Below are 27,760 nucleotides of genomic sequence, written 5' to 3'. Positions count from 1 at the left end.
TTAAAATACAATACAATAAAAATAAAGAGATCAGGGTAAAGGTAAAAGCAGAAAGCTAGAACGAAGCCAGAATCCAGTAGGAGACTTAGTACAATTGTTAAAAATAATCTCAAATTTGACTTTGAGCTTCCCAGAGGCCAAAGCAAAACAGAAAACATGTCTAGTTACAAGATCCCTAACAATAGTTAGTTTGAGGTTTTGGTATAAATCCAACTGTCTTAGCATTTTCTTTTCTCTGTTAATTTATACTCGACTTTGTCCCAAATGTGACTGTGACTGGAGGCAGTTACTTCTTGGCTTTGCATTCAAGGCTTTTTAAGAGCTGACCCCAGCCTCCTTCTGGGGGACTCCTGTGTGGACGCAGTTTGTGACCTAGCCACACTGAATAAAAATGACAGCCACCATTTCTGGAGCGCACACAGTTGGCAAAGGACATGTACTGACCAGTCCTGAAACCCCAACCCTGCCACAGACTAAGTTGCTCCGTGACCTTGGGTAAATCCCCTCACCTCAGTTCCCTCACCTGTAAAATGGGCACATTCAGAGTACGCACATCCATTGCTATGAAGACGCCAGAATACGCACAGGGCACGCTGCACACTGCTGATCCTCAGTCCACGATGCTGGTTATTTGACCCGATTTTCAAACCTGGCTCTCTCCTTGACTGCCTACATGACAAGTGACTTCACTTCTCTGGGCTGCAGTGTGACTATTTGTAAAATGAGGAAAATAACTGTACATACCACATAACCCACAGACAACAGACTGAAAACAGAAAGGGCTTAGTGAATGTTTGGAGGCCGCAGCCAGCATCATCTCCCCCAGAAAACAATTTTGCTTGTCTTTTTTCGAAATCGGTCCATTCTATTTTTCCCTTTTCTCAGACTGATGGAGAAAGAGGAGCCTGAACACTTCTCACATGGTTGGGCTGTGATATCACGAAAGACAGTCTTGTAAAACCCACACCCAGGGTCAAGGGAAACGCAGCCCCCCTGAAGAGCCTGTGAGTGGAGCCGGTGGCTGGGTGGGTGGGGGAGGCTGGACGTGTCCACTACTATGAGTCAGACCTTGCTTGGCTGGGCGTAATCATTCCCCTTCATTTCAGGGGTGAGTTACAGCTTAAACAAAACATCACCTGACAATGCTTGACAATACAGGAATCACCTGATGATATAAAGAAATAGATTCCACATAAAATGCATTTCCTTATACTCTTAGGTATGCAGCTAAATTTCCTGACATGGCAGCTGGGCATTCAAATACACAGATATCTGGGTGCTGGCGTGGGGATAGAGTGAGGAGAGTAGAGTCTGGGGGTTGTGTAGGGATCAGCAGTAAATACGCTTCAGAGGTGTTAGGATGGCTTGGGTGCTGGGTAGTCTATTGCCTTCCCAGGCAGAGCTGCCTCTAAGCCGGGAGAGTAAAGGATATAGACAAAACCCTTCTGGAAAGAGATTGGCTGTGTCATGTTCCCACTGTGGTCCCGAGCAACTCTCTAAACCTGTCTGGGCCTATTTCTCCTTTGGTGAAACAGGGAGTTGGACTGGAGAACTTCATCCCAGATCTAAAAATTGTCCAAAGCAGATGAGGGACAGGCTTAAAGGTCTTGTTCCCTGAGCTGCCTGGTTCTAAGGCTCAGGGTGAGCCATCAGCAGCACCAGGTGAGGTGGCCCACCTGTGCTGCCTCAGCCCCAAATTTTGGGCTTGGGGCAGCCTTGGCACCAACATCTCTGAAGACGAGAAAAGCCTTCTGGCTGTTTCTTGCAATCAGAAGGTTCGAAGCCTCCCCTAGACCCGACTGCTCTGATCTCAGCCTTCCCCAGCCCGCCAGGCTGCTGGGCCATCCCACCAAATGACTAAGTCAGGACTGACAAGGACGAGGGAACCTGCTTCATCTTGCCCCACCTCAGCCTCGGGCCTTGCTCATGGCAGACCCGGAGGTATCCCTGAGTGTGTGTATAGGCCGTGAGTTCAAAAGTCCAGAGAGAAAGGACAAAGTGGACCCCAGGCCCAACGACTCTGGAAGGGACTGGGGAGTGGTCTCACAGCCTGGGTATGAGGCCAAAGCCAGCAATTCTGGCTTTGAGGGAGCCTTGGCTGCAGCTGCCTCCAGCCTTCTCAGCTGCTGCTGCAGAAACGAATGACAGCGCTGACGAAGAAGAGAAAATAAAAACGAGAACAGAGGGAGGGAGGACGTGGAATGGGGGCCGGTATTTTTTCTCGGGGTGTGGTTTCAGCTCAGTGGCTGGGTGACCATGGAGGTTTGGAATGTGGTTTGACAGCGGGTGGGGTAGAGTGGGAGGACCGGCCAAAGGCAAGAAGCAAGGACATTAGCCAAGGGGCCCGAAGCCTGGGGCCACCGACAGGTTAGCCGGAACGGAGGCCTGTGGCGGCAAACGTAACTGGGCCTCCACTCGACATTAGGGCATTGGTTCCCAAGGCGCCTGGTGTTGAGGAGCCTTGGAAGGGGTGAGTGGAGAGAACAGAGAAACTGGGGGAGAGGGATGGGGACAACATGGCCAAGTCTCCTGATCTGTAAAATGGGGCTGCTGTGACGGCATGGCCCGCTCCATCCAAACTGAGGCTATTTAGGCAAGGGACGTTGTCTCTCTGAGCCTTGGTGTGCCCATCTGTTAAATGGGCTTAACTCTCTCTGCCTCCGAGGGTGCTGTTGGGAGGATGAAGTGGGTTAGCGCACCTGAAGCTCCTGGCATAGTGCTCTGTGAGTGGAAGCCACGATTATCCCACTGGGTGCTGAGGAAGCTTTAGGCTGGCTCTCGCCACCTGCCTAGCACCCAAGATATTTGCTGATGGAGTCCCTTGCAGAAGACCCTCTGGGGAGCCCCCGTGCCCACTGCCACTCCTCTCTGGTGAGCGCAGGTCCCTGCTCAGACCACGAAGTGGAGGGTGTAGGTGAGCTGGTGGCCGTTGTCCCAGGCATACAGCACCCTCTCCTTGGGGTTGTAGTCAATCTGGGTGGTGTAGGCGTGTTCATTGAGGAAGGGCAGCTGAGGGCGGGCGTCCGTGCCGGTGTGCGTGTCGAAGGCGTAGGCCACCTGGCCTTCCCGCTGGTTGTACGTGTCCACCGCGTACAGGATGCCGCACACCAGGAAGCAGTTCCCGTAGGAGTTCCGCCGCAGCCGCGTCTTCCACGTGGTGTCGCGGTGCACGGAGAGGTCGCCGGGGTCCAGGCGGCTCAGCACGATCACCTCGGGCTGGGCGCTGTCGCGGTCATCCACTGCGGGGTAGATGACCCACAGGCCGCTCTCGTCCACGGCGAAGTCGATGTCCGAGTGGCCGCGCCACTTCCAGGGCGTGGTGTCCTCGTACACCGCATCGGGCAGCAGCGCCCAGGAGGCCACGAAGCGCTGGCGCAGGTCGTACTTGATGATGTTCTTGGTGAAGGCGCGGTTGTAGTAGAAGGCGCCCTGGTACACCACGTGGCCGGTGCCTATCCAGTTGTAGGGCAGCTTGTACATGTTACTCCAGCGGCCTGCGTGGGGAGAGCGTCAGGTCACACCAGAGCCTCCCTGGCAACCCCCAGCCCACCCAGAGGCCAGGGAGGCCACCCAGGGCTCTCAAGTGGCCCAGGGAGCCACGGATACTAGTGTGCTATGGGCCTGAAGCTGGGCCGATCATCTTATCTGTTCACAGTCCCATGAAGGGGGAACTTGATGATCCCAACTGCCAAAGGAAGAAACAGATTCAGAGAGTTCAAGGTCACCCAGTATGGAATGGCACAGCCAGGAATGAGAAACAGGCTGACACCAGCCCCTACGCTTTGTCCCATGCTGTTCCTTCTGTCCGGACTGCCGTTCACCATCTGCTATCTGCCTGGGGAATATATCCTTATCTTTCAGAGCCCTTGGCCAATGTTACCTTCTCCAGGAAGCCTTCTCTAACCACCCTTGCTTGAGTGAGGACCTGTCCTCTGGCCTCCCATAACCCTTTGTCCTGGCACTTTGCACTGGCTTCCTCCACACCAGCCTGTGAGCCCCTTGAGGCAAAGACGAGGTCAGTTAGATCTGGCAGAGGAAGGCTTAAGCTGTTCCAGGTCGTACCCTGTGACCCCACAGCTCTCAGGGTGAGTCCAGACTTTTTCACGTGGCTCAGAAGGGCTGCCTCAGCCCACCCTCTCATTACACTCCCCCTACCTCCTTTCTGTGCCACCGTGCTTCCTCTCACTGCCAGGCCTTCGCACACACTGGGCCTTCTGCCTGGAACTCCTTTCCCTTCTGCATGGCTTACTCATGCTTTTCCTCCAGGGCTCAGCTCAGCATCACCTCCCTTGGGAAGTCTCCCTGATCTCTAGGCTGGGTTCTCAAGCCCCCTAAGCTCTCCCTCTAACATTATGCTAAAATTGTTTCTTTAAGTCTCTGCCTCCCAAATAATACCCTGCGTATCTGGAGGGTGGTTCATGTCTAAATGACCCCTTTTCCCAACTATGCCCCAGATCTGATAAGCAGAATTCTGCCCTTCCCTGCCCAGACCTGCAGCTCCTCTAAGGCCTGGGGCCCTGCTCACCTGTGAAACAGGGTGATAACCCCCACCTCCTGGAGTTATGAAGATAATAGAAGCTGACTCACACAGGGTGATTAGCACATAATAAGCACTAGTGGAAACTGTAAGTTTTGTTTCCCTTGACAGTAAGTGGCACTCGTGAGGGCAGGACCACATCCATCTTGTTTGCTGGGGCATTCCAGCTTCTGGCACAGAACCAGCATGGAGGGGGTGCCCTCAGACTCCCCTCCTTGGGGTGGCTGGCCATTCGGAGCTAGGCCAGGCTGGGGAAGTCTGGATCACAGGAAACCACAAAGCAAGGAGGACAAAGTCTCCAAGGGGGACCCTCCCCAGGCCATCCACACCCTGTCCTGCTCCCATCTCTGGGGTCCCCGACCTTGCTTGAAGTTTTCCAGGTTGCGGAACTCCACCAGGCTGTTCCCATAGTAGTAGTTGGTGATGTAGATCCTGTCATCCCGAGAGGCGGGGTCCTTCATCCAGGCTCCCTCATGGCGCCCGTAGCTGTGGTGCCTCACGGGGGGGTCCACGGCCCGGAGGGTGCCCTCACAGCTGGCCTCGCTGCCTGTGGGGAGCGAGAGGAGCAGCATTTGGACAATCCCGGGGACACTCTCTGGGTCTAACTTAAATCCCTTCTGATGTTTTGTTTGTAGCCTTTTGTTTTTTCCTTCACGATCAAAGCAATGTCTGATCATTGTCAACAGACAAACAAGCAAAACCCAAAAACCAAGAGAAAAAAACACGGAACATCAGAAAAGGAGAATGGAGAAAATAAAAATCATTCAAAGTTCCATTATCCAAAGGTTTTTAGTATGCTGAATTTCCTTCCTCTTCTTTGCATGTACAGTCATGAAGACATACTTTTAAAAACCCTGGTTCTTCTGAATATACAGTGTGGAGTACCCTGTTTTTTCCCTTCACTGAGCAATTCTCACATCATTAAGTGGCCTTTTAATGATGTGATTTCAAGGTTCTACCAGGCCACCAGACAGCTGTGCCCTCGAATTTCTTTAGCCAATTCCCTTGGTGTTAGACCTTTAGATTATTTCCCGTTTTTTGACATTAGAAATAGGCCGCGAGGAAACCAGTTAAGTTGCAGCTGTTGTCCACATTGCTGATGAATCCTGAGGAAAGATTCCTAGAAATGGGGTGTGCTTGGACCGAAGGAGGGGATGGCTGTAAGCCTTGCTATCACGGGTAGCCAGGACGCCCTTGAGAAGGATGGGCTCGATGACTTAATGAGGAGGAGGCTATTGAAAGGCACAAGCCAAAATCACAAATGTGGACATAAAAACAGGGTCAGAGACTGGGCAGAAGAAACAAAGTGAAAGCACTTGTTGGATTTGATGATGGGATTCTAGGTGATGTTTAAAGAAGAATTTCTTGAAAATACTACCTGTTTTACTATAAATGTCCTCAAACTTTTTCTGTAAAGGATCAGATAGTAAACATTTTAGGTTTTCCAAACCACATACTTTTGCCCCATATATTTCTATTTTACAACCCATTAGAAATGTAAAAACAGCCTAAGGGCTGTACGAAAGCAGGCCGAAGGCTGGATTTGGCCCACGGGCTGTAGTTTGCTAACCCCTGTGAGGCTTACTCACCGTGGCTCGGGACTTCTGAGCGTGAAGGTGACTCAGTGGGCAGGGGACTGGTGGTGGGCATGGGGGTGGGAGTGGCTGCCGGGTTTGAGGAGGGCGTGCCAGGGGCCAAGTCCGCTCCATCTGAGACCCCGGCTTCGGCCTCCTCATGTTCTGCCGAGTTGGGCTCGGGTGGTCTGCCCTCTACCCTGGGCGGCAGCTGTTCCAGCCAGGAAGTGCCCTTGAGGGCATTGTCTGTGGAGAGAAGACCCTGAGCTCACATCCCAGTAGCACCCAAGGTTTCCCCCAGGCCCACCATGCTCCCAGATCTGGGGCTAGGGCGGAGTGGAGAGGGTAGGCCCTGGGGAGTGAAAGGCCTCGAGAAGTGGGCTTCATGGTCAGCAGACCAGCTCTGAGTCCCCTCCTCAGCTGAGTGGCCTCGTCCAAATCCCTTGCCTCAGTGGGCCTCCGCTTCCCCTTCTGTGCAATGACAATCGTGAGGCCCACTGCATTAGGCCGTCATGTCGACTGGAGGAAAACGTATACAAAACATTCCCACAGATTCTGGTAAATATGAGGTGCCAAATATGACTCCCCTTTCCCTCCTAAGTGTCAAACACCTTGTACCCAGTCTTTCATTGCCTAGATTCAGTTCCGGGATGCAGAAACCCTTCTCCCATTTTGCGGACTTTCTCCTGGTCTTTTCCCTTAGAAACCATCCCCTAGCTTCTCTTGCTCAGCATCTGACACTTCAGGTCGGAGGAGCAGATGCAGCCAGCTTCTCATTACCTGTGGACGCCAGCTCTGTCTCTCTCTGTCCCCTCACCTCCCAATGTCTCAGATTTTCTGGCACCCCCTCCCCCTCTTCTCCCACACCTGCTGGCATGGGGCTTTGCTCACAGGACTCTTAGCTCCCATGATATCTGGTTTGGTGCCATCTAGGTCATCCCTGATCCACACATTTCTCTGGGTTGGGATGAATGGGACCTGCGTAGGGAAAGTAGGAAGACTCAATGCCACACAGCAAGGGACAAAGACTCCTCAGTTCAAGTGACTGAGCCGTGAAGGGGTCTAAGGCAGGCTTTGCAGCCTGCTGAGCTGGGTTCCAGTCCCACCAACTCTCCGTGAAACATGGAACCAATCACTTCACCTCTCTGAGCTTGTTTCTTCACCCGGATCAGGTGTGATACTATGTGAAAGTACTCAGAACACTATGATGCCAGGGACAGAGGAATGCTGTTGTTACTGTGATGGCGTGGCCCGAGGCCCCTTGACTCCAGTACAGTGACCTGATTTCTTCCTGTACTTTCCCTGCTGGGTTTCCTCTTTGCACAAAGGTTTCGCCAGGCCCCGCTGTGGGGCAGCTCCTGGGGGCTCTCAGGGATGAGGGCACACCCTCTGGTCAGGGTTGTGGATCTCAGGCGCAGCTTGCCAGGGCAGGGGGCTTGTTCCCACAGGCCTTGCTGGCACAGTCAGATGCCTGCAGCTGTTCTTGGGCAGTGTCCCAGCCAGGGGTCAGAGGCTTTGTGCTGTAGTCAGGCTGAGCTGGCAGGACTCAGGGCCAGCAGCTGGCACCAGGGGTGAGAGAAGAGGCCCCTGAGCTCTGGGACCAAGAATTGAGGGGGCTCTTAAAGGAGACGAGTCCCTCACAGTTCCACTTCCCAGCCTCCTTGGACATGGGCTGGGCAGAGGGCCTCACAGGAGGAGGTGGTCAGCAGGACCCAGGAAAGGTGCTGAGCAGGCTTGGGACATCTCTCAGGGACATGGGAGGAAAGCAGGCGTCTGGGGAGGCGTCAGAGGAAGAATTAGGAGTCACACTAGTGAGGATGGCCCAGAAATCTGGATACTACTGGAACTGTGGTCTCGTTTCTTGGTTAATTACTTTGTTGCCCTTCACTGTGACCCAGCAGGGGGCTGTGAGAGATTACAGGTGTCTGTGAGCTCTCCTTTGGGGAGATAGGAAGTGGGAGGTACTGGAGAGGCCATTTATCCCAAGGCCAGCATAGAAACGTGAGGTCCCCCAAAGGCCCCATGTCACTTGCCAGCACCCTGGCCTGGCAGCGGCCCCTACATTGTCCTGCCCCACCTGTGGCAACTGCCTGGTCATGGATATGGTTTTTCCCACAAGACTGTGAGCTCCGAGTTAGGCAGAATCTCTGAGAGATACGGCAGGTACATGGTGGACCTCTTCGAATAAAGGAGGAAAACTCCAGCGAGGGTGGAGACGGCTGTGAATACTGGAAAGGAACTGAGCAGTCTGTTGTGTTGATTATATCATGTCAGCCCCAATAACCCCATGAGGGGTAATTATCCCACTGTGTGCATGAGCAAAGGGTGCTGCAGTCAACCAGTGGAGCTGAAATCTGTGGCTGACTGACTATAGCGAAGACCCTGGGTCCCTGTGGGGGATCCTTGGGGTGTGGCCATCCCTCAGCAAGTCCCCACTCCCCAAAGTTCTAATTCCCCTCCAACTCACCAGCCTCGGTCACCTCCTTCCTGCTCGCCTTGTAGTAGGTGATGCCTCGGATCACCGCCTGCTGCTGGGCCAGGGCTCGGGGCTTGGCTGTGGGCTGGAGGAATCGGCCCTGGCCGCCCTCCTTCCTCAGCTTCTCCACCTTCAGCAGCTTCTCCTTAGGAGGTTTGGGGAGGGCCCTGTCTACAAAGCTCTTCTGCACGCTGCCATATTTGTTGCTGTCTCTGCCTTTCCCTCCAGCGGTGTCCTGGGAGAGAAGGGAAGTCTCAGACCTGGGGGCTGGTTAGAAAGGATGTTGTGGGCGGGGGGTCATGGAAGCTCAGCAAGTGGGGGCTGGACATGATCCTGTTGCTCCAGACCCTATGTCCTAGGTGCTCCTGAAGGCACAGCTTTCCTTCCGTAGTGGCTACATCCATGACTGGGGTGTGCCTCAGTTTCCCCACTCAGCTCTCTAGCTCCCTTGCAGGCTCGAAGGCCAGGCTGATTGGTCAGATTCCTCTCCTATTTCTGAACTCCTGCATAATCCCCAAAGGGGGTTGACTATAATGGTCAGCTCCCTGGGGAGATAGCTGACCACCAGGTCGGCTTCTCATCCCTGTCTCTCTCACTGCTTGCGATTTATTTCTGGGCAGAGGAGAGGTTCTCAGGCCTCTGGGCAGGGTGACCAACTCGTTCCACTGTGCCCTAACTTTCTCAGTTTTAGCACTGAAGTTCCCACATCCTGAGAAACACTCCAGTCCCCGGCCAACTGGGATGTTTGGTCACCAGGGCATTGCCCTTAGGGTGTGCAGTTTCTAACACATTGTGAATTTTGTTACTTTCATTTCCTTTTAAATGCCTCTGATGCTGGCTTGGCACAAGAACACAGGGCCTGTGACATCAACCATTGTTAGGCAGAATCTCCAGGAGATACAGCAAGTACAGTATCTAGACCTCCACAGGGTTCATTCGTGCCTGTGGCCCTGGCACAGGAAGGAGCAGGAAGCCAGCTCTGGGCCAAGGCACTAGCGGCATCTAGGCGGTCCCAGTTGCAGACGCAAATGGTGTCATCATCACAATGTCAGCACAGGAGGCTGACGGGTGGAGACAACGAGCACGGGCTTGGCAGGCCCAGCACCCTGGTTCCGGTCCCCGCGCACACACCCTCTCCCTACATGACCTCACTCCAGGTCTTGTCATCTTCCAAGTGGGTGATGATCATTGGTCCTCGCAGGTGGTTATGGGATGAACTGAGATAATGTCTGTGAGGAAGTCAGGTCCAGAGCGGGATCCTACAACGCCAGCTCCCTTCATCCCCCACTCACCCAAAAACAAGGCTGCTATGGACAGTGGTGAGGTTGTGTCCTGCACGTGGGAGACTAGCCGACGGGCACGCATGGGGCTGAAACCCAGTCTTACTCCATTTGCCAAGCCACACACCCTGGTGTGTGTCTATCACAGGAAGGAGCCTTTGCACAGTTTATCTAATTTATCTGCCCAGAGGGTGAGCCTTTCCTGCAATTTGCCCAGGAGAGGGCCTTTGTCAACTTTGCATGGTGTGTTACATGTCCAGGGTGGCTCTGCCTGGTGACAAAACCTCTGCTCGCTTTGTGGTCTGACTTTGAACATGGAATGTCTGGAGGTTCGTTGCTGTTATCCCCCCACCAGGTTGGGTTCGAGGAAGTGGCATTCGTCTGCAGGGGTCCCCGAGGCATTGCCTATCTACCCCCGAGCAGGCCTGACCCAGGCAGGGGTGCGGTGACAGCAGGGGAGGCTCGAAGTGGTTTGCTGCAGCAGACTCGGTCTCCCAGGGCCAGGTGGGGAGGGTCATCTTCACGGCCTTGTTCCCACTAGTTTGGAAACGTGAATGACAACACTGCCAGATGCCTGCTCAGGGACAGACCCCTTGGCTGGATCCCCATGTCTGTCCCCAGCTCACCTTGCTAATTGTGCTCACGGCACAGCAGACACCCTCTGCCACCCGCCTTGCCACAGACTCTCCAGCTGTGCCAGCCCTCAGCCCCGTTCTACACCCTAAACCCCGCCCAGCTGGCCCTCAGGGCTGAGGTCCTCCCACACTGTGCTGCCAGGCCCACCCACCTTCTGGCCTCATACTCAGAACCATGGCCTCACCTGAGCCTTGCTACCAGGGCCGGTGGCGGGGGCGGCGGCAGGAGCTGCGTCCTTCTGCAGCAGCTGGAGGCCCAGGCTGGAGAGCTCCTTCTTGATGCTCATCATGATGGCCGACTGGTTCTCATAGCGCTTCAGCTGCTCACTGAAGTGGCGCATGCTCTCCCTCACAGCCTCGTTCCCCTGGCTCAGGTTGGCCCTGATGCTCTGTGGGGGTGGGGCTCGAGGTCTTTCCAGCCTCTGCTGACTGCTTCCCCCACTCCCAACCCCTGTCTTGTGGGGGACACCCCAGCTTCTCCCATCAGGCTTTGCTTTCCTGAATAGGGCCCAGGGGTGCAGCCAGGGGCAGCACCAATGAGCATGGGTGGAATAAAGCATGCTGCTAAGAGATCCTGTAGGTATTAATTTTTTATTTAAAAAGTGAATGAATGAAAAAAATAGATTCTATGTTCATAGTACTAAATTGAAAAGAAACTAATGGGTATAAAAAATATGTTTTCCTCCCACCTTTGTTTGTCAGTGCCAACAATTGTGATGGGTTTCTTTCTGTCTTCCTTCCTTCCTTCCTTCCTTCCTTTCTTCCTTCCTTCCTTCCTTCCTTCCTTCCTTCCTTCCTTCCTTCCTTCCTTCCTTCCTTCCTTTCTTCCTTTTCCTTCCTTTCCTTCCTCCTCCTCCTCTTCTCCCTCCTCTCTCTCCTCCCTTCCTTCCTTTCACGCTTTGCTTTTCCACTCGAGCCTGTTTGGGGAACTCTTCCATATCTGTACGTACAGTGCTCCCTATTCCTTTTACTGGCCATGCCATCGCGTAGTTAGCCAGTTCCTATGAAGCCATCATTTAAGTTGCTACCAATCTTTTACTACTTTAAAATTACATTTTAACTTCACAAGTGATACACAAATACCTTATTTTAATCAAACGCCCAAACAGTGAAACTCTCTGGGGTTTTGTCATGGGTGAGACTGAGCCCTCTTGGCCCCCAAGTCTCCGGCTTCTCTACAGGGTGGTGTTGGCACCTCCCACAGCTCTGAGACCTGTCTTTCCTCCTGGGATTGTTCTCCTCCCCAGGCCTGTCTCTCTCTTGCAAGGGACCCTGCCTGGCTTTAGCAGACTCCAGCCACCCTCGTACTGCCCCCCAATCTACTCTTGGTTCCGAAACCCCCTGGAAACAGATGGACCGCTCAGAGCCACCGTGCTCCTCTCTGTGGATCCGGCATCCCGGAGATCCCCATTGCTGGGCCTTGTCCATTGGGCAGGACTCAGGAAAGCTGGGTGGCCTGATATCATCCCCAGGTCCCCAAAGCCCCAGCAGGTCTGCAGTATGCATGGAATTCCTTTGTCTGAAACTACTTCTCAGCTAAAGCAGGGGAGACTAGAGTCAGATGCAAGAAGCGCCTCTTTGCTGCGAAGTCCTGGAGCATCAGGATTATGAGTTCAGAATTTCATTGACAGAAACTTTTACAGAGGAGAAAATAACCTGAAAGTGCTGTATGTTCGGTCAGCCCTGGGTGTGAAGCGATTCGGGGACCAAGAGGCAGTAGGTAGGAGTTGGACGGAGCTGGGTTCAAATCCTTCCTCTCCACTTCCCGGCTAGGTAACTTTGAGCTAATAACTTTACCTCTCTGAGCCTCAGTTTCCTTGCCTGTAAAATGAGGATCTTTATCATAATAACGACTAAATATCAGGGTGACTGTGAGAACCAGAAAGGCTAAGGAACGAGAAAGTACGTTCTAAACTAGATCACAGGGAAGACAGAAGGCAAACTGTATAAGGCAGGTTTCTCAATCTCAGCACTGCTGACATTTGCCAGACGCTTGTGTGTTGTGGGGGCCTGAGCTGGGTGCTGTAGGATGTTTAGCAGCATCCCTGGCTTCTACCCACTAGAAGCTGATAGCATCCACCACCCACCTCCCCAAATGGTGATAACCAAAAATGTCTCCAGATAGTGCCAACTGTTTCCTGGGGCACAAAATCACCTCTGATTGAAGCTGTTCTCTCCACCTTCTCCAAGGTTAGCAAAAACTTTTTTTTTTCCTTCATAGAATTATTACTTAGTGAACAGAAGCAAAGCACAGATAAGGCAAAACAGAAGATAATTTAAAAATCATTGCTTCGTGGCTGTGGAAATGGTTTCTGATCTGTTCCTGACCCAGCAGACGTGGCCACTGGATTGTCTGGCTCATAGTTACATGAAATAAATTAATAAAGGTCAAAGGATAACTGCAGAGCTGGCAAGAGGACAGCTTGGCACGTACTAAGTACACAGGGAACACTGGAACACAGTAGAAAGTCAGCCATTGTCACCTTCCTCCCATGCTGGCACGGGCCTGGTACACAGTAGATTTTCGTCAAATACTTTTTGAATCACTAAAGCCACTGTGACCCCGACTTTGGGGTTAATAAGGGGTTAATCTCCCACCCTGGGGCACAGGATGCCCAGGTGCCCCCTCCCTCTGGAAAGGAAGCTGGGAAAGGAAGCCCCCACACCCGCCCCTGGCAGCCGCACGTCCCAGGCTCCCAGCGGAGTCCGGATGCAGGAAACAGGCGGTCACGCTGTGCCAGCAGAGACGCAAACCTCAAACCGGAAGCCTGGACCCCCACGCTCGCCCAACTCTGTCCCTGTCCTCAAGGGGCAGTCCCAGCTGCCTGCTCAGCTCTCCAGTACGACTGCCCTGACCAGGAGAAGACACTCAGCACCTATGCCTCCAGCATCCATGGGTACTGGGACAGCCGTGCTGCCTTGAGCCTGGTCCCAGGGGGTTTGGCCAGTCCTGCACCATGCTACACCAGAGGGCATCACTCACACGGTACTATGAGAATGGTGGCCCCAGAGTTGTGCAATATTTAGGGTCTGGTCTTGGAGAACTGAGGCCAACTGCCAGGTCCAGCCCCGCTCCACACTCTTCACACAACCAGCAGGTGCCTCGGTTTCTCTACCCAGCTTCCCGGCTTCCTGCAGGCCCTCAAGGCCCCATCAGACCTCTTCCCCACAGTCTGGACCCTGGGGCTTGCATCTCCCTCTCCCGGCTCCCTGCTCTAGTCCAGCTTTCAACAGCCACCAGGGTCAAGACAGAATTGCCTGGGCCACTTCAGACACTGCCCTTGGCTGCCAGCAGCGTAACAGCCTGGCCTCTGGCCTGCGTGCCCTGCCCTTACCTCTTCCAGCGTGTTCATCTGGGAGGCCACCTTGTGGACGTAGGCATGCACTTTCATCAGGTCCATGCTGTACAAGGCGCCCTCCAGGAGATCCACCATGGACTGCAGCTGCCCAGGGAAGGGTGAGGGTTAGGGAAAAGGCAGAGCACAGGGCGTGGCACTAAGGGCACTAAAAGCAACAGATTCCATCTTTTAAGCACTTGCCATGTGGCAGGCACTGTGCCAGGGGCTTTAACGAGCTACTTCACTTAATTCTCACAACCCCCTGAGGTAAGTAGTGGACACCAGAGGTGCTCCATCCATACCCCCCGGGGTCCCTCCTACTGTTCCTGTTGGCCAACCCTGACTTCCACGTGTCTCCCTCTAACGATCTGCGTCTGTAACTTCCTTCAAAGAGACACTTTGGTCTACGGCCATGCCACCCTGAACACTCCCAATCCCGTCTGATCTTGGAAACTAAGCAGGGTCGAGCCTGGTTAGTATTTGGATGGGAGACCACCTAGGAAGATGGGGTGCTGTAAGCGTAAAAAAAAAGAAAAAAAAAAGCCACTTGTCCCTGGGAGTACACGTGTTCCTACATGGCCATTAGGAAATGTCTGACCGGTGTGGGCATCCGAACGCCAGCCCCAGTGGGACAATTAAGCTGTCATTCACACTCCAGTGTCCCCTGGGGCTGAGGCTGACACCTGGCCTGAGACCACAGCCCTGCTGGGCTTCCTTTCCTTCCCCCCATGTCTCCCAGTTCGGTACCCGTTTCTCCTGGGAGCACTTCTGTACCAAATCAACTGCGCAAGAATCACTCGCCTCAGGGTCTGCTTCTAGAGACCCAACTGAAGACAAGGTTTAGATGCCTTTCATCTTCATCGTACTGATTGAGAAGCTGCAGCTTAGAAAGATGCAGTGACCTGCCCAAGGCCACCCAGTCATTCAGTGGTGCAGCCGGGAGCAGAACCCGGCTTGGTAAAACCCAACCTCTTTCCTGTCATGCTTTACTGCTCCTGTCTTATGTTCAGAGAGGGAAACTGAGGACAAGCAAGGGGGAGAGACTTGCACAACAGGTCCGTGGCAGATGCTGGGTCTCCCCTGCCCCTCTCTTTCTCCTCTCCATCGCACCTCATCAGCAGATGACATTTCCCTCCGGCTGGCGAGGATGCCAGCGAGAGTGTCAGTGACGCCCTGGCACAAAGGTCCGGTTGGGAAATCAGCTTCCCCTGGCTTCCTGGGCAGGGTGGCTCCTCCAGCACCCCCTCCAGCAGGGCTCTGCCCCGGCCCTGCCACATTTCTCAGGGCTCCTGTCTGGCCCTGGCCCGCTGTTTCCAAAACAGTTTTACTCCCACTCTCCCAGGGGTGTTCAAGCTGTTTCAAGCCAGAGGACTTTTCTCTGAGTAGACTCTGATCTCTAAAACAGAAAAAGGGAGTGGGGGTTCCGCTGGAAGCAGGGCTAGAGCCTTGAGTCTTCTCTGCTCCCCTTCGACCTTGCTCAGGCCTGAGGTTGCACGGTACCCGTAGGGCTCCATGGAGCATAGAATGAGAACCAAGCACATAGACTCTCCTGTGCCTCGGCTGCCTTCTCTGTGAAACGGGGTGATGGGGTTGTGGTGAAGAGCAGTGACGTCTGGCAGGGCTCAGCACAGACGGGGCACACAGCAAGCGCTTCATGAACATCAGCGGTAATGATGACTTACCAGGGGGGGCTCACTGGGAACCTTCCAGCTTCACTCTGCTGACTTCACGGCCACCAAAACTGGATTCCCAAAGCACAGCTTTGAACTATGGGTCTCTCCCCTGCTAGAGTACTTCCTGTGGTGGCCCCCCCACTGCCCACATGTGGCTCCTCATCTCCTGAGCCTGGCATTCACACCGTCCTCAGTCTGCCCCTGCTACCCTCTTTGGCCTCGGCAAATGTTTACTTTGGGCCAAGCACTGAGGACATGATGAACGAGACAGACATGAGGCTTCATGGTCCTTCACGGGCTGTCAAGGAATGCAGAGACTGACAGAGAGGCGCCCGGGTCGGGGAACGCAGATGGTAACACACAGGTGCCCAGACCATTCGTGATGAGGCGTGACCTTGTCTGGGAGCAGGCGTGGATTAGGAAACCTGCCGGGGAAGAGGTTTTGCTTGAGCTGAGTTCTGAGGGAGCAAAGATGGCACGAGAAAGCCATTCCAGGCCAAGGGAGCAGCCTGTGCCAAGAGCTGGACGTGAGTTTGAGTCTTGCTACTCAAAAGGTGGCCTGTGGACTCACAACAGTCAAACTGCTCCTGACTAGTCTGTGATAAAATAATTATAAAATGTGAGAGTAGGTTTTTATAGACTTTTGGAGCCATCTGACAGAGCAATTTTGTATCTGTTGACTCTAATAATCCAACATTAGACTAGTACTTTGTGTGTCTGTTTTTGTTTCATTTTTCTAAGAATTCATTTTTAGAGTATTTTACAAAAGTATTAGTTCTTGATGGATTTTTAAACAACTGGTCTTTCACCATAGATAGTATGAGAAGCACTGTTAGAGACATTGGCAGGTGGCACCTTATGCCACACCCACTCCACTGCTCACCCAGCATGCCTTCGTTCCTGCTCTGCCAGAGGGACTCCTACACACCCCTCAAAGCCCAGCCCTAACATGACCTCCTCCTCTGGCTTCCCATGGTCCCCGGGACATCCCTCAACCTAGTGCCAATCACACTGCCATTGTCGGGGGCAGGAGCTCTTTCCCCATGGACTGGGGATTCCTCAAGGGTAGGGCTGTGTTTGGTTTCTATCCAGAAAGGAAGGGAGTGAAGAGGTGAGAGGCATACCCCTGTTGCAAACCTCCCCAAGAAAGGGGATCTAGAATCCTCCCTTTCTACTCAGTCATTCAACTAAGGCCACACACAGCTGGCGTTCTTAGCTCAAGAAGAAGGGCTGAGGTAGAGTCCAGGGGTGAGCATAGGGTGGGTGCACCCAGTCCCCTTCCCCCTCACACTACCCCTAACCTCTTCTCCTGGAGGCCTGCCCAAAGAGAGCCTTCTGCTGAGGGAAAGGGAGCCAAGCCAAAAGAGAGAAGCCTTAGCCCTGTCTCATACTACCTCTACTCCCTTTTCCTCTTGAGGTTCTCTGGGTACCTCTCAGGTACCCGCCCCGACTCCTGCAGTGTCAACGAGGCAGAATATTTTCTCTTCCTCCTCTAACCCCACCTGCTGGGTCAATTCCGCCACCACCCCACTCCAGTCCTATCAGGCTGAATGAAATCCCCCAAGACTGCTGTGTGCTGATGGGCTCCTGGCTGAGACAGCTGCCTAGGGACTCCTGTGGGCAAGAAGACACAGCAGAGAATTCCTGGGTCAACTCTTAGTGCTGCCAATTTCTTGCTGTGTGATCTTAGGCAATTCACGATCCCTCTCTGGGCCTCAGAGTCCCCCACAAGTAAAGCTGGGACCATAAATTCCCTCTCCAAAGGTTTGTGGCAAGGATTAAATTATATCCTCATGTGCAATAGTTTGAGAAGTTATTTAGTTATTGAGAAGTGGACTTGAGCAGAAGTTGGGTTTGTCCCTGTAACTGAAGACTGGTCTTCAGTGCCTGGAGTCTGCAGGGCCCTAGTGAGGCCCCAAGGAGACAGTGTGGTCCAGGGTCTGCCAAGTTGTCAAGAGGCCACTTAGCCTAAAATTCAAACCTTACTTCACCCCCCAACTTTGAGAGTTTTGGTATCCATTCAGTTGTTATAAAAATAAAACTAAAGTTAAATTTAAAGAAAACATTTTAAGCCAAATATTGGCAGAGGATTCTTCACAGATCTCTTGCTTTTCTGCATGTCTTGCATGCAGAGGCGCTGACTGTCTGTTCCGGGCCATCTCGTAAAACGAACAACCTTGGATAGTGTTTCGTTCTGGAGCAGGGAGGGTATACTCAGTGTCCATTATAAAAGAATTCATTTTTAGAGTATTTTACAAAAGTATTAGTTCTTGACGGATTTTTGGATTCTCTAAATTGGAACTCCTATCTTGAAAAACACCCCAAGGTGTGTGGAGGTGTTATCTGGCATTTACTGCATCCCTCTGTGGGAACCGGAGTGTGAGAACCAGGGCAAGAAAATGTAGATACGCTGGCTGCTGTGAGGAATAATGTCTTTTGTTTCTGACCCAGGAGGCTTGTGTCTTCTGCCAGGGTCCATGAAACTGGCAGGCTAACGTGTTAGCTTCCATGTAGGATCACAGTTCAGTCACTTTCACAGTTCTTGACACCAAAAAGGCAAAATTTATACCCACGTATTTGGAAGAAATTATAAAAGAGAAAGATTCAAAAGCACCAAATTATCTGGTCCATTACAAAAAGGAAGACAGGAGAGCAAGGTGGGCAGAACATGCTTTGGCCACATTAGGACCTAGGTTCAAATCTCATCCCCACAAAATATACGTGGTATAAATGGCACAAAGGTGTCTGGCTGGCTGTGAGGACTGCGATCTAACGTGCACATGCCTATCCAAGCCATGGGTCTTGCCACAGGGCTGTGTTCCCCCAAAGCTGGTGCTTCTTTCTAATTTGTCTATGGTGTGGGCTGGAGGTGGGGGGAGGGAAAGCACAAAATGCACATGCGAGTACGGTATAGACTTGGGGTTACATGTCATTATTTGAGCATGTGGGCCAGTGACCTAACTTCTCCAAACTTCAGTTTTCTTGCCTATAAAATGAGGACAAAGGTCCTATTTCCCACAGAATAGTTTATGAATTTGGAGAAATAATCTATCAAAACACCCGAGCATAACATCTGCCATGCAGGCGGCACTCAAGTATGGAAAATATTATTACTAATTACAAACGATAAAATGCCACAAAGTTTAAAATTTAAAATACTATATAGAGGGGCCGACAGATGAACCGGTTTGGGTAAAATATAGGAGACTGGACTAGATGGTAAGGGGCTATATATTCAGGTAAACTAGCCAAAGAACGCTGCCTGCATCACTTACTGGCCAAATAGTCTCGGGCAAGAAGTGGCTTCACCACGGGAAGCCTCCATTTCCTCACCTGTGACATGGGATGATAACAGCACCTGCCTTAGAGCACATGGACTTTTCACTGGAAGGACATCCTGGTGCCAGCCCACGCTAGGTATTCATTCATCCAAGAGGTGTTCCCATCCCCACTATCCACCCGCAAAGTCTACCTTGAGGAGCTCAGGTGCCTGCTTCTTGAGTTTCTCCATCTTCCACTCGTTCTCGCAGGGGTTGAGCGAGGAGGGCGGCGCTGTGCAGGAGCAGCGGCAGTCGGTCCCGGAGCTCACGGTCTCCACGGTGTAGAAGTCCTCCACCCGCGCCCGCCCGCTGCGCACCCGGCTGCACGCGTCCTTGCTCAGCGGCCGCATGATGCACTTGCAGCGGCAGTCGGAGCCCTCCGAGGTCATCCGCACCTGGTCCACATCGCCAAACACCTGCAAGACGGGCTTGGGTGAGTCACAGGCCAGTGCTGGGGAGAGGGGGATAGGACAGGAGAGGTGGAGAAGGAGACAGGTAGCAGAAAACAACGTCCCTGGCCTTTGGGGGCACCCTTAGAGTAGGCTGAGAAGCCAGCAGCATTTGCAAGGAAGGAAATAGAGGCATTATAATAACAACAACAAATAAAATATTAATGGCTGCTGTAGAGAACAATTTGGCTGTTCCTCAGATGGGGTTAAACATAGACTTATGGTGTGTGTGTGGGGGTACTAGACTTATGGTGGGGGGAATCACTTCATAAGTTACATAAATGTCTAACCACTGTGCTGTATATCTAATGTAACATTGTAACATTGTTACAATGAAACTAATGTAACATTGACTGTCAACTGTAACTGAAAAATAGATGAATAAAGTAAGGATATAATAAACAAAATTACAACATGACCCGATAATTCTATTTCTAGGTATATATCCAAAAGAATTGAGTATTCAAACAAAGACCTGAACATGAATGTTCATAGCAGCATGATTCACAAGAGCCGCAAGAAGGGGATACCTCAAATGTCTATCAACTGATGAATGGCTAAACCACATGTGGTACATCTATGCAATGGAATATTCTTCGGCCATAAAAAGGAATGAAGTACTGATACATGCTACAGTGTGAATGAGCCTTGAAAACATGGTGCTAAATGAAGGAAGCCAGACACAAAAGGCTATGTATTGTATGATTCCATTTATATCCATAGAGACAGAAAGCAGAGTAGCAACTGCCAGGATTTAGTGGGAGGGAGAAATGGGGAGTGGCTGCTTAATTCGTATGGGGTTTCCTTTTGGAGTAATAAAAATGTGATAAAAATGTTCTGGAACTAGACAGTGGTGATGGCTGCACTAAGAGCTACTGAATTGTATATTTTAAAGTGGTTAAAGTGGTAAAAATTGTTTTATGTATATTTTACCACAATAGTAAAAAATATGAATGGAAACCTTTTATTGGGCACTTACTACATCCCAGGTTTCACACGCATCACACCCTTTAATAATATCTGCATATGGAGGGGGTGATTTGTCATCTCCAAAGTCCCTACTGTGGCCTTCGACGCCTGTGTGAGCTGTCACCCTCTGCTCAACCCCTCCTCCTGCCACCCTTTCCTTCACTCCCCTGCAGCCTCAGGGCCTTTGCAGATATGGTGCCCTCATCCTGAAACCCTATCCCCTATATTCCCTTGGCTCATTACATCACATTACTTACACATCACCTCCTCCAAGAAGCCTTCCCCAGCCACCCACCTCCCATAACTCTCTGTCCCCGTATCTAGTGACTTTATGTTTCTTTATTGCACCTATTACCATCTGAAATATTATATCTGTGTTTGCTTATTTTTTGTCTCCCTTCTCCTGGGGTTTTGTCTAGTTCCCTCCTATATCCGTAGAATAGTGCCCGCCTGGCCTGTAGTAGGAGCTCTGTAAATGTCTGTTGGATGAATGAGCCTGCATTTTGCAGACATGTGAGAGCGCAGGGCTAAGAACATAGTGTGCAGAGCTTGGGATAGTAACTGTGAGTTTGTGGGCAACTCAACCTTTCTGTGCCTGTTTCCTCATTTGTAAAATAGGCTCCTGCCTCGCAGAGTTGTCGTGAAGATTAAATAGGTTAATATAGGTAAAGAACAGAGCCTAGCACATAGTGAGTGTGTCTTAAGTTTGAGCCATTATTAATACAGCTAAAGAAACGGGGGCTCAGAGAGGTGAAATCATAGGTCCAGGTCACATGGCTTTGACTGGGAAGATCAAGCTGTGGATCTGACTCCAGATCAAAATCACTGGTCTATGTTGCTTTTCCTACAGATCTGTTCCTCTATACCTGTGTCACCTTAAACAGGTTACACAACCTTTCTGAGCTTCATCCTCTCAGTGGTAAAATGGATGACTCTCCATATTCACCTCCCCATAGTGAGGCTCAAATGAAATAACATGACCTCGATTTTAGTGGTCCCCCCACCTTTTTCTTTCAATCCCACCCTGGGATGCCACACACCCAGCTGTGGTCATTGGTTACTGGGGGCAGCAGGGCTTTGTGCCTGTAGGAGTCAGTTCAGTGAGATCAGCGCCAGGTGCCAGGCTCAGTCACCGCCTCTGGCCTGCCTTGCCCTGACACACCAGCTGGGTTCTGGAAGCCCCAAACAACCACTCCTCCCCTAGCTGGCTCAGCCAGCCCACTCTGAGCTCCAGGCTCTTGGGACATAGTTCTTCACGGCCCGATCAACAAACAAATACCCCCAGACCCATGGCTACCCAGCTCTTGCTGAAGTCACTAAGAGACTACTCAGTTCTGGGCTTTTTGCCAAGCCCCAGCACCCATGAGTGTCTCAGAGCCCTCTGAAGAAGAGCTGTAGACACTCCATGTCTGTTTTGAGCCTGCAGACACCTATGTGAGCCCCTGGCCTCTGCCGGGCTCTGGGGAATAGCTGGAGGTGTAGAAGAAACAGACTGAGGTACATTCTTGACCTTTTCAGAAACGAGAGAAGCTGGCACAGGGAGCGTTGAGAGCACAGAGAAAGGTACCCACAAAGACTGCTCGGAGGACACTCCTGAGGGACATCTTTAAGGCAGAGCAGGACATTCCAGGGAGAGCAGATCAGACATGCGAAGACAAGCAAAGGCCTGGCATCTTGGGGGCCTGAAAGAGGCTCATTCTGGCTGATACTTGCAGGGAGCCTAGGGTGGCAGGAGGTCAGGCTGGGGGTGGCAGAGCCCAGCTCGTGGAGGGCCCTCAATGCTGGCTGAGGATCTTGGCTTCTTTCCGAAAACACTGGGGCATCATGGAAGGGTTTTAACCAGGGGAAGCCAGATCAAATCTGCATCATGGGAAGCTCACTCAGTTGCTTTGTTGATAGATGGTGGATGGAGGAGGCAAGCCTGAGGAGCTGAGTCCAGAGAGGAGACATTTATTGAGAACTCACCCAGTCCTGGGGAAGTGTGGAGCAGTGGTTAGGAACATAGCCGTGGGCCACCTACAGCTGCTCTTGGGTGGATGACTTAATCTCTCTGTGCCTCAGTTTCCTATCTGTAAAATGAGGGTACTACTAGTGCCTACCCAACAAAGGACTGTGTGAGGACCAAGAGAGATGGAATACCAGCAATATGCTGAGCCCAGCCCAGGAGCACACACAGCGGTCGTATATAGCTGTTATTAGTACATCACTAATCCTGAAAGGGGGCTGTTTAGCCTATTGTTTCTCCACATGGCTGGATTGGTAGATATGTTAGCAGTGTCCTACAGATGAGAGCGCTGGGGTCATCAAATGACCAATTCAAAGGCCCCTTAGGGATGAAGAAGGTGGTGAAGGGGGCAGCTGTGGGTGGAAGCTTTACCCTGGGTTCTCTATAGGCGAAGTGTATTGTGGGCACTGCGGGGCAATCTTCCTCTGGCCGTGAATGCTGCCAGCCAGGCTCGGGGTCCTGAACATTCATTCTTTAGATCACCACTAGTACCTTAAGTCTGCCTTCTCTTGGAGACTCCTGGGCCCCCTTCCCACCTCTGCTGGGACCCCAAGAGGGGTTAAGAGCCCGATGGGTGGATATGGGTGTGTTCTGTGTGGTCAGGCCAGAGAGGCCTCCTAGGGACCCACCCATCAGCCCAACACCCTCCCCCAGCAGCAGCAGCCTCCACATCAGACTGCAACATTCCTTCCCTCCTCAGATGAGGTGCTATGTCCTGATGGGGGTGGCCAAGGCCCTGACCAGCCAGGCCAGGAGTGGAAAGGGCCTCTGCTCCCAGCCCCAGTTGCCAGTTGCCAGGAGCCCAGGCAGGGCCCTGTCTTCATGGTGTGTGACCGGAGGAGACAGAGCACCGTGGTGAGGAGCCAAGCCCGGACTCAAACCCCAGCTCCCGCATCTCCCTGCGTGGCCTTTTCCCCTCTGAGCCCCAGCGTCCTCCTCGGCAAAACGGGGAGGACGACAATCTTTTCCTCGTAAACTTGTCCTGAGGCTCAAACGGGCCAATGCATGCTGAGCGCCTGGCAGCAAGCCTGGCACAGAGTAAATGCTGTCTGAGTGGCGCTTGCTATTCAAGTTGCTGCCAACAACCCTCCCTCGCATTTGCACATTATTGTCTACCTTTGCTCTCGCCACAACCCCATCTGAGAGAGGAGAAATCTGAGCATCAGAGGAGACTAGGGGCCTGCCCAGGGTCACACAGCGCAGCCTGACTTCAAGATTTGGTTTACATGCTGCTCCCCCCGTAGCTCCCATGTCACCGGGCAAGGGCTTCTCCACCAGCTGAGACAGAGAAGGGAGCCCGGGGTGGGGCCCTGGGGGAGCACAGGACCTGGGACTCCCACCGGGCCTGGCCCATCCCTTCCTTGGTGTGAGGGCTGGACTTGCTGCCAAGCAAGAAAGTCCTAGCCTCAGTCCCCATCTCTCTGCAGCCTCGCTCAGCACACACTGCTGCCAAAGCCCCCAGAAGTGTAGGTGGATTGTGTTTAAAAAGGTCCCTAGGTATTTGCAAGGAAATCCCAAAATAAGATGGTGAGAGGGGCGTACGTGAGATTTTTTTCTGAAGGGAGATGGATAAATCTGGCCAGAATTGAGAGGAGGGAGATTAAAGCTGTGAAATGTTCTAGAAATGGAACAGGTTCGAATTGTGTCACCTTGAGGTTGAGTCTTCCCTCTTCTCTGGTGGCCAGCCCCAACTCACTGAGAGACAGTTTTCATGTCCTGCAGGCAAAGACCTCCCCTAGAGCCCACTGCCAGCGGAACACCTCCCCCTGGGTGCTCACAGGCACCCCAAACTTAATCCATCTGTAACTGGATGCAGCATCGTCTCCTCAACCCACGTCTACCTACCCTCCTGCCCAACCCAGAGCTCCGAGCCTCGTTCTTACTCCGGATAACCCATCACTCACGTTCTTGATTCTTCACCTGAAGTATTTCCCACCCCTCTCCCTTGCTCTCCACTCCATGAGTTCAGCCTGAGTTCAGGCCACACCAACTGCTACCTGCATAACACAGCAGCCTCCTCTCTGCTGGGTTAATCTTTCAAAGGCTCCTCTTTGATGATCTGCTACTCTCTTGCTCTACGAACCTCCGTGGCTCTGTCACCTCCATGAGATCTCAACTAGAAGATGTGCCTCAGAATTAGCTGGGGTGCGCATGGAAAACGCAGATGCCCTGGCCAAGCTCTACACCCCTGGACTCAGACTCTCAGGCTCCTCAGGCCATCTAGATGCCCACCCACTGAAGGCTGAGAACCCTTGGACCCCAGAATTCAAACTCCTCAAGCTCCGTGTTCAGGATATTTTGAGCGGCCCCATCCTGATTCTATTGCCCCTCAGTGTTCAAGTCTGTCACATGGGGAGGGGCCAATGAGTGTTGGCAAGAGGGTTGTGTAAGATCCTGAATGCAAGGGCTAGGCACAGGGGTTGGCACACAGGATGTTCTCGGGTGTCCCAGCCAACGGTCTCTTACATGGAGTACCTTCCCTGTAAGAGACCCATGGGACCTCGCCCGGCCCACTCTGTGTGCAGGACTCCAGCACTGTGCATCCCTTGCCTGCTCCGGAGCCTGTTTCCAATTACACCCACAGGCGGAAACTCCCAGAGCGAAGGCACAGCAACACCTAAGCCCCAGGGACCAGTCTGGCCTGGAACATCTGATCCCGCCCGAGACAACACCGCACACTTGCTCCAGCCCCTCCTGCTCCCTTGGCCCTCTTCCCTCAAGTCTTGGCTTTCCCCTGTCCTCGGGCCCCGGCAGGGGTGAACAAAGAACCCCTTCCCATATGTGAATGCGTGGAAGTGAGGTGCCTGCACCCCTTTCGCAGGTGGGGAAACTGAGGTACGATCAGGCATTCTCAGCCACATTCCAAGGACACAGCACAAAGAGCAGGTTCCCCGAGGTCTCTGGTGCCATGTCTGGGTTTCGTGTGGTTACTCGCCTGTCCTTCTCAGCCTCCACGCTGGGGAGCCCCTCAGAAATGCCAGGGGAGCTGTGAACTACCTCTCTCATTATCAAGCTGGACAAAGCACTTCCTTAGATGGAAACTCCAAATACTGTTTAGGAAAGCCCTTACTATAAACACAAAATTAACACTCGCTGAGAGGAGCTGGCAGAGACCAAAGAATTCTGTGGTGAGCACTGGGGATAAGCTACCCCTTGTCCCCCAGAAAGTACTGGACAGGAGGGGAGGCTGGACATCCTAGGAGCAGGAAGCCTGAAGAGGAGCCAGCTTAACCCATTAGAGCCCTAGATAGACTTCAAGTCCCAGGCCCTCTTAAGGGCTCCCCTCAACCTGCAAAAATAGGACAGACTTGGAGAGGAAAGAGGGCTGTTACACAGAGGGAGAGGGTGATAATGAAAACAGCTCTCTCTCTGCAGAGCCAGAGGAGTCTAGCTGTGCTGAGGAATGCGGAGTAAATTCACCCATCACTTGATTTTTATTTTTCCCAGCTGGCTGAAGCCGTGTGGAGTGGGAGGTGTCTGGGGGAGGGCTGTACTGAGTCCCCCAGCTGCTTCATTCTCCAGACTCTAGGATGTGCCTCCCCACTAGTCTCAGCTTGCCCTGGGACAGCTAAACACACACACACACACACACACACACACACACACACACACACTGCGCGCACACCCAACCTAGCAAGTGTTTGGCTGACTCACTACATAAACAGGGTGTTGGGTTTTCTTTGTCTTTGCTTTGTGTTAAGTGCTAGCCCTCCCCCACAAACTCTAAAGTCCTCTGTGTGGCTCAGAGGGTGCCTAACACCAAACATTTCTCCAAGCCAGAGAAATGAGAGGGGCAAAACAATGATCAGGTTATCTGGGGGGTTTTGTTCACTTGTTCCCTTACCTGAGCCAGGTCAGGGAATCCTAAAAGGCCCTATATGGAGAGGAAGTTGAGGAGACATTGTCATTCGGATGGGGAAACTGAAGCCCAGCAATAGGCTCGTGACTTGCCCAAGGTCACACAGCCAAAGAACAACAAAGGGCCAGAACCTAGGTGTTTTGATTCACAAGCCAGCTGCCTCTGTATATCTCCTAGTTTCCCCATCTGTAAAATGGCGATGTTGCTCATTCCCTTCTTGTCTTTGGAGCACATGGTCAGGACTGCAGCCCACTTGTTTTCACACTCTGAGCTGAATCTGGGTCTGCCAGTGCCCACTGCTCATAATCTTACCATGTGGTGAGTGGCTTCTGCCCTTTACCTGCCTGTGCACAGGGCAGCCTCACCTTCTACCCAGGAAAGAGGCTGAAGAGACATCAAGAGAAACCATTCCTTTGCTTTCATGCTCCATGAGCAGGGTCCTCTCTCCCTCCTGCCCGCTACTAACCCCAGTCCAGTCCTCATCCTCACTGGGTCATTTCCAGAATGCCCTCAAGGGACCCATGTTCTGACTGACCATTAGTGCTTGCTCTCTCTACATTCTGGATCTCACCTCTTTCAGGGTCCCTGTGGTGAGACTTTCATAATCAGAATATCATTTATTGGGTACCTACTAAGTGCCAGGCGAGGTGCTAAACACTTTCCAGGCATGCTCTCCCTAACCTAGACGTCATCGATGCAGTGTAGGAACCATTATTCTTTCCGTATTTACAAGTGAGGAAATGAAGGCTCAGAGAGGTAAAGACGAAAGGTCACCCGGCCGAGAGGTGGAGGTGGGATTTGAATCCAGGTGTGCTGGACACCAGAACAGATCGTTTAAGCCACAACTGAAAACAGCTCAGGTCACTTCTGGAGACACCGTGTCCTCCACAGAGTGCGTCAAGTCCCTGGTAGGCAAGTGACCAGTTCAGCTGGGTTCACTGGGGAGGGACTCTGGGTCCCCCTCATGGCCTGAAAGCCTTAGCCCAAGGGCTAATGCAAACCTAGGAGTCGCTGGGCAGCAGTTACCCAGAGGTCTGCCGGCGTGTAGGTCAGTTTTCCATGGAAACTTTGAACCAGCTCTCCAGGCTCCCTCTGCTCAGCGCTCCCGAGAATCCCTACGCCCGGCATCTCCCGTCTGCGCCCGCTCTCCCTGACTGTGGGATTTAGAGCTAACCGACATCCCGCTCCGGACTGGGTCCCAGCACCCCTTCTTCAGGCTCCGGGTCCTAAACACCACTATCATTTCCAGCATTTCTTCCCCTACGCCCTCCTCTCCCAGGGTCGTGGACCCAGCGGCGTCCGTGTTTTAAGACCAAGATCTGGGCTCTCCCACTCCAAGTCCTCGGCTCCCGGCCTCAGGCACCCTCTTTGGCGCGTACCCCCAGCCACAGCGCCCCCTCGCGCCCAGCTCCCCACCGAGCTGCGCCCCGGTCCGAGGGCCGCGCGTACCTTACTGTCGGCGCGCGCCGAGCCCACGCGCAGCAGCAGCAGCGGCAGCAGGAGCAGGGGCAGCGGCCGGGGCCGGGGCGGGAGGGTATCCGCGGCCATGGCGGGGCGGGCACGGTGGGCACAGACAGCCGGGCGCGGACGCCGGGAAGCTCTGGCTGCACTGCGCGCTCCGAGCCGCCGCCAGCTCTGCCCGCGC

At 52.8% G+C, this 27,760-nt stretch overlaps 1 protein-coding gene, 1 long non-coding RNA gene and 1 pseudogene across 2 annotated transcripts; 2 read left to right on the top strand and 1 right to left on the bottom strand.

Annotated features, from left to right (window-relative positions):
- Positions 1–36: 36 nt before the first annotated feature.
- On the bottom strand, positions 37–27,760 carry OLFML2A (olfactomedin like 2A). The gene is made up of 8 exons (XM_039861742.1): positions 27,565–27,760; positions 18,986–19,249; positions 13,838–13,945; positions 10,688–10,891; positions 8,579–8,822; positions 6,127–6,357; positions 4,899–5,084; positions 37–3,494 (listed from the first exon to the last, which is right to left on the bottom strand). The coding sequence occupies exons 1-8, from the start codon at positions 27,661–27,663 to the stop codon at positions 2,890–2,892; spliced, it is 1,941 nt and encodes a 646-aa protein (XP_039717676.1). The 5' UTR covers positions 27,664–27,760; the 3' UTR covers positions 37–2,889.
- Positions 14,243–14,361, top strand: LOC120601841 (uncharacterized; annotated as a pseudogene).
- Positions 19,139–19,906, top strand: LOC120601783 (uncharacterized). The gene is made up of 2 exons (XR_005652556.1): positions 19,139–19,266; positions 19,721–19,906. It is a non-coding gene; the product is annotated as an uncharacterized LOC120601783 (long non-coding RNA).

Source organism: Pteropus medius, unplaced genomic scaffold (assembly GCF_902729225.1).
Source record: "Pteropus medius unplaced genomic scaffold, Ma_sr-lr_union100, whole genome shotgun sequence".
NCBI classification, from domain to species: Eukaryota; Metazoa; Chordata; class Mammalia; order Chiroptera; family Pteropodidae; genus Pteropus; species Pteropus medius.
Note: the sequence above shows the minus strand (reverse complement) of the source record. Positions and strands in the feature narration are given on the sequence as shown.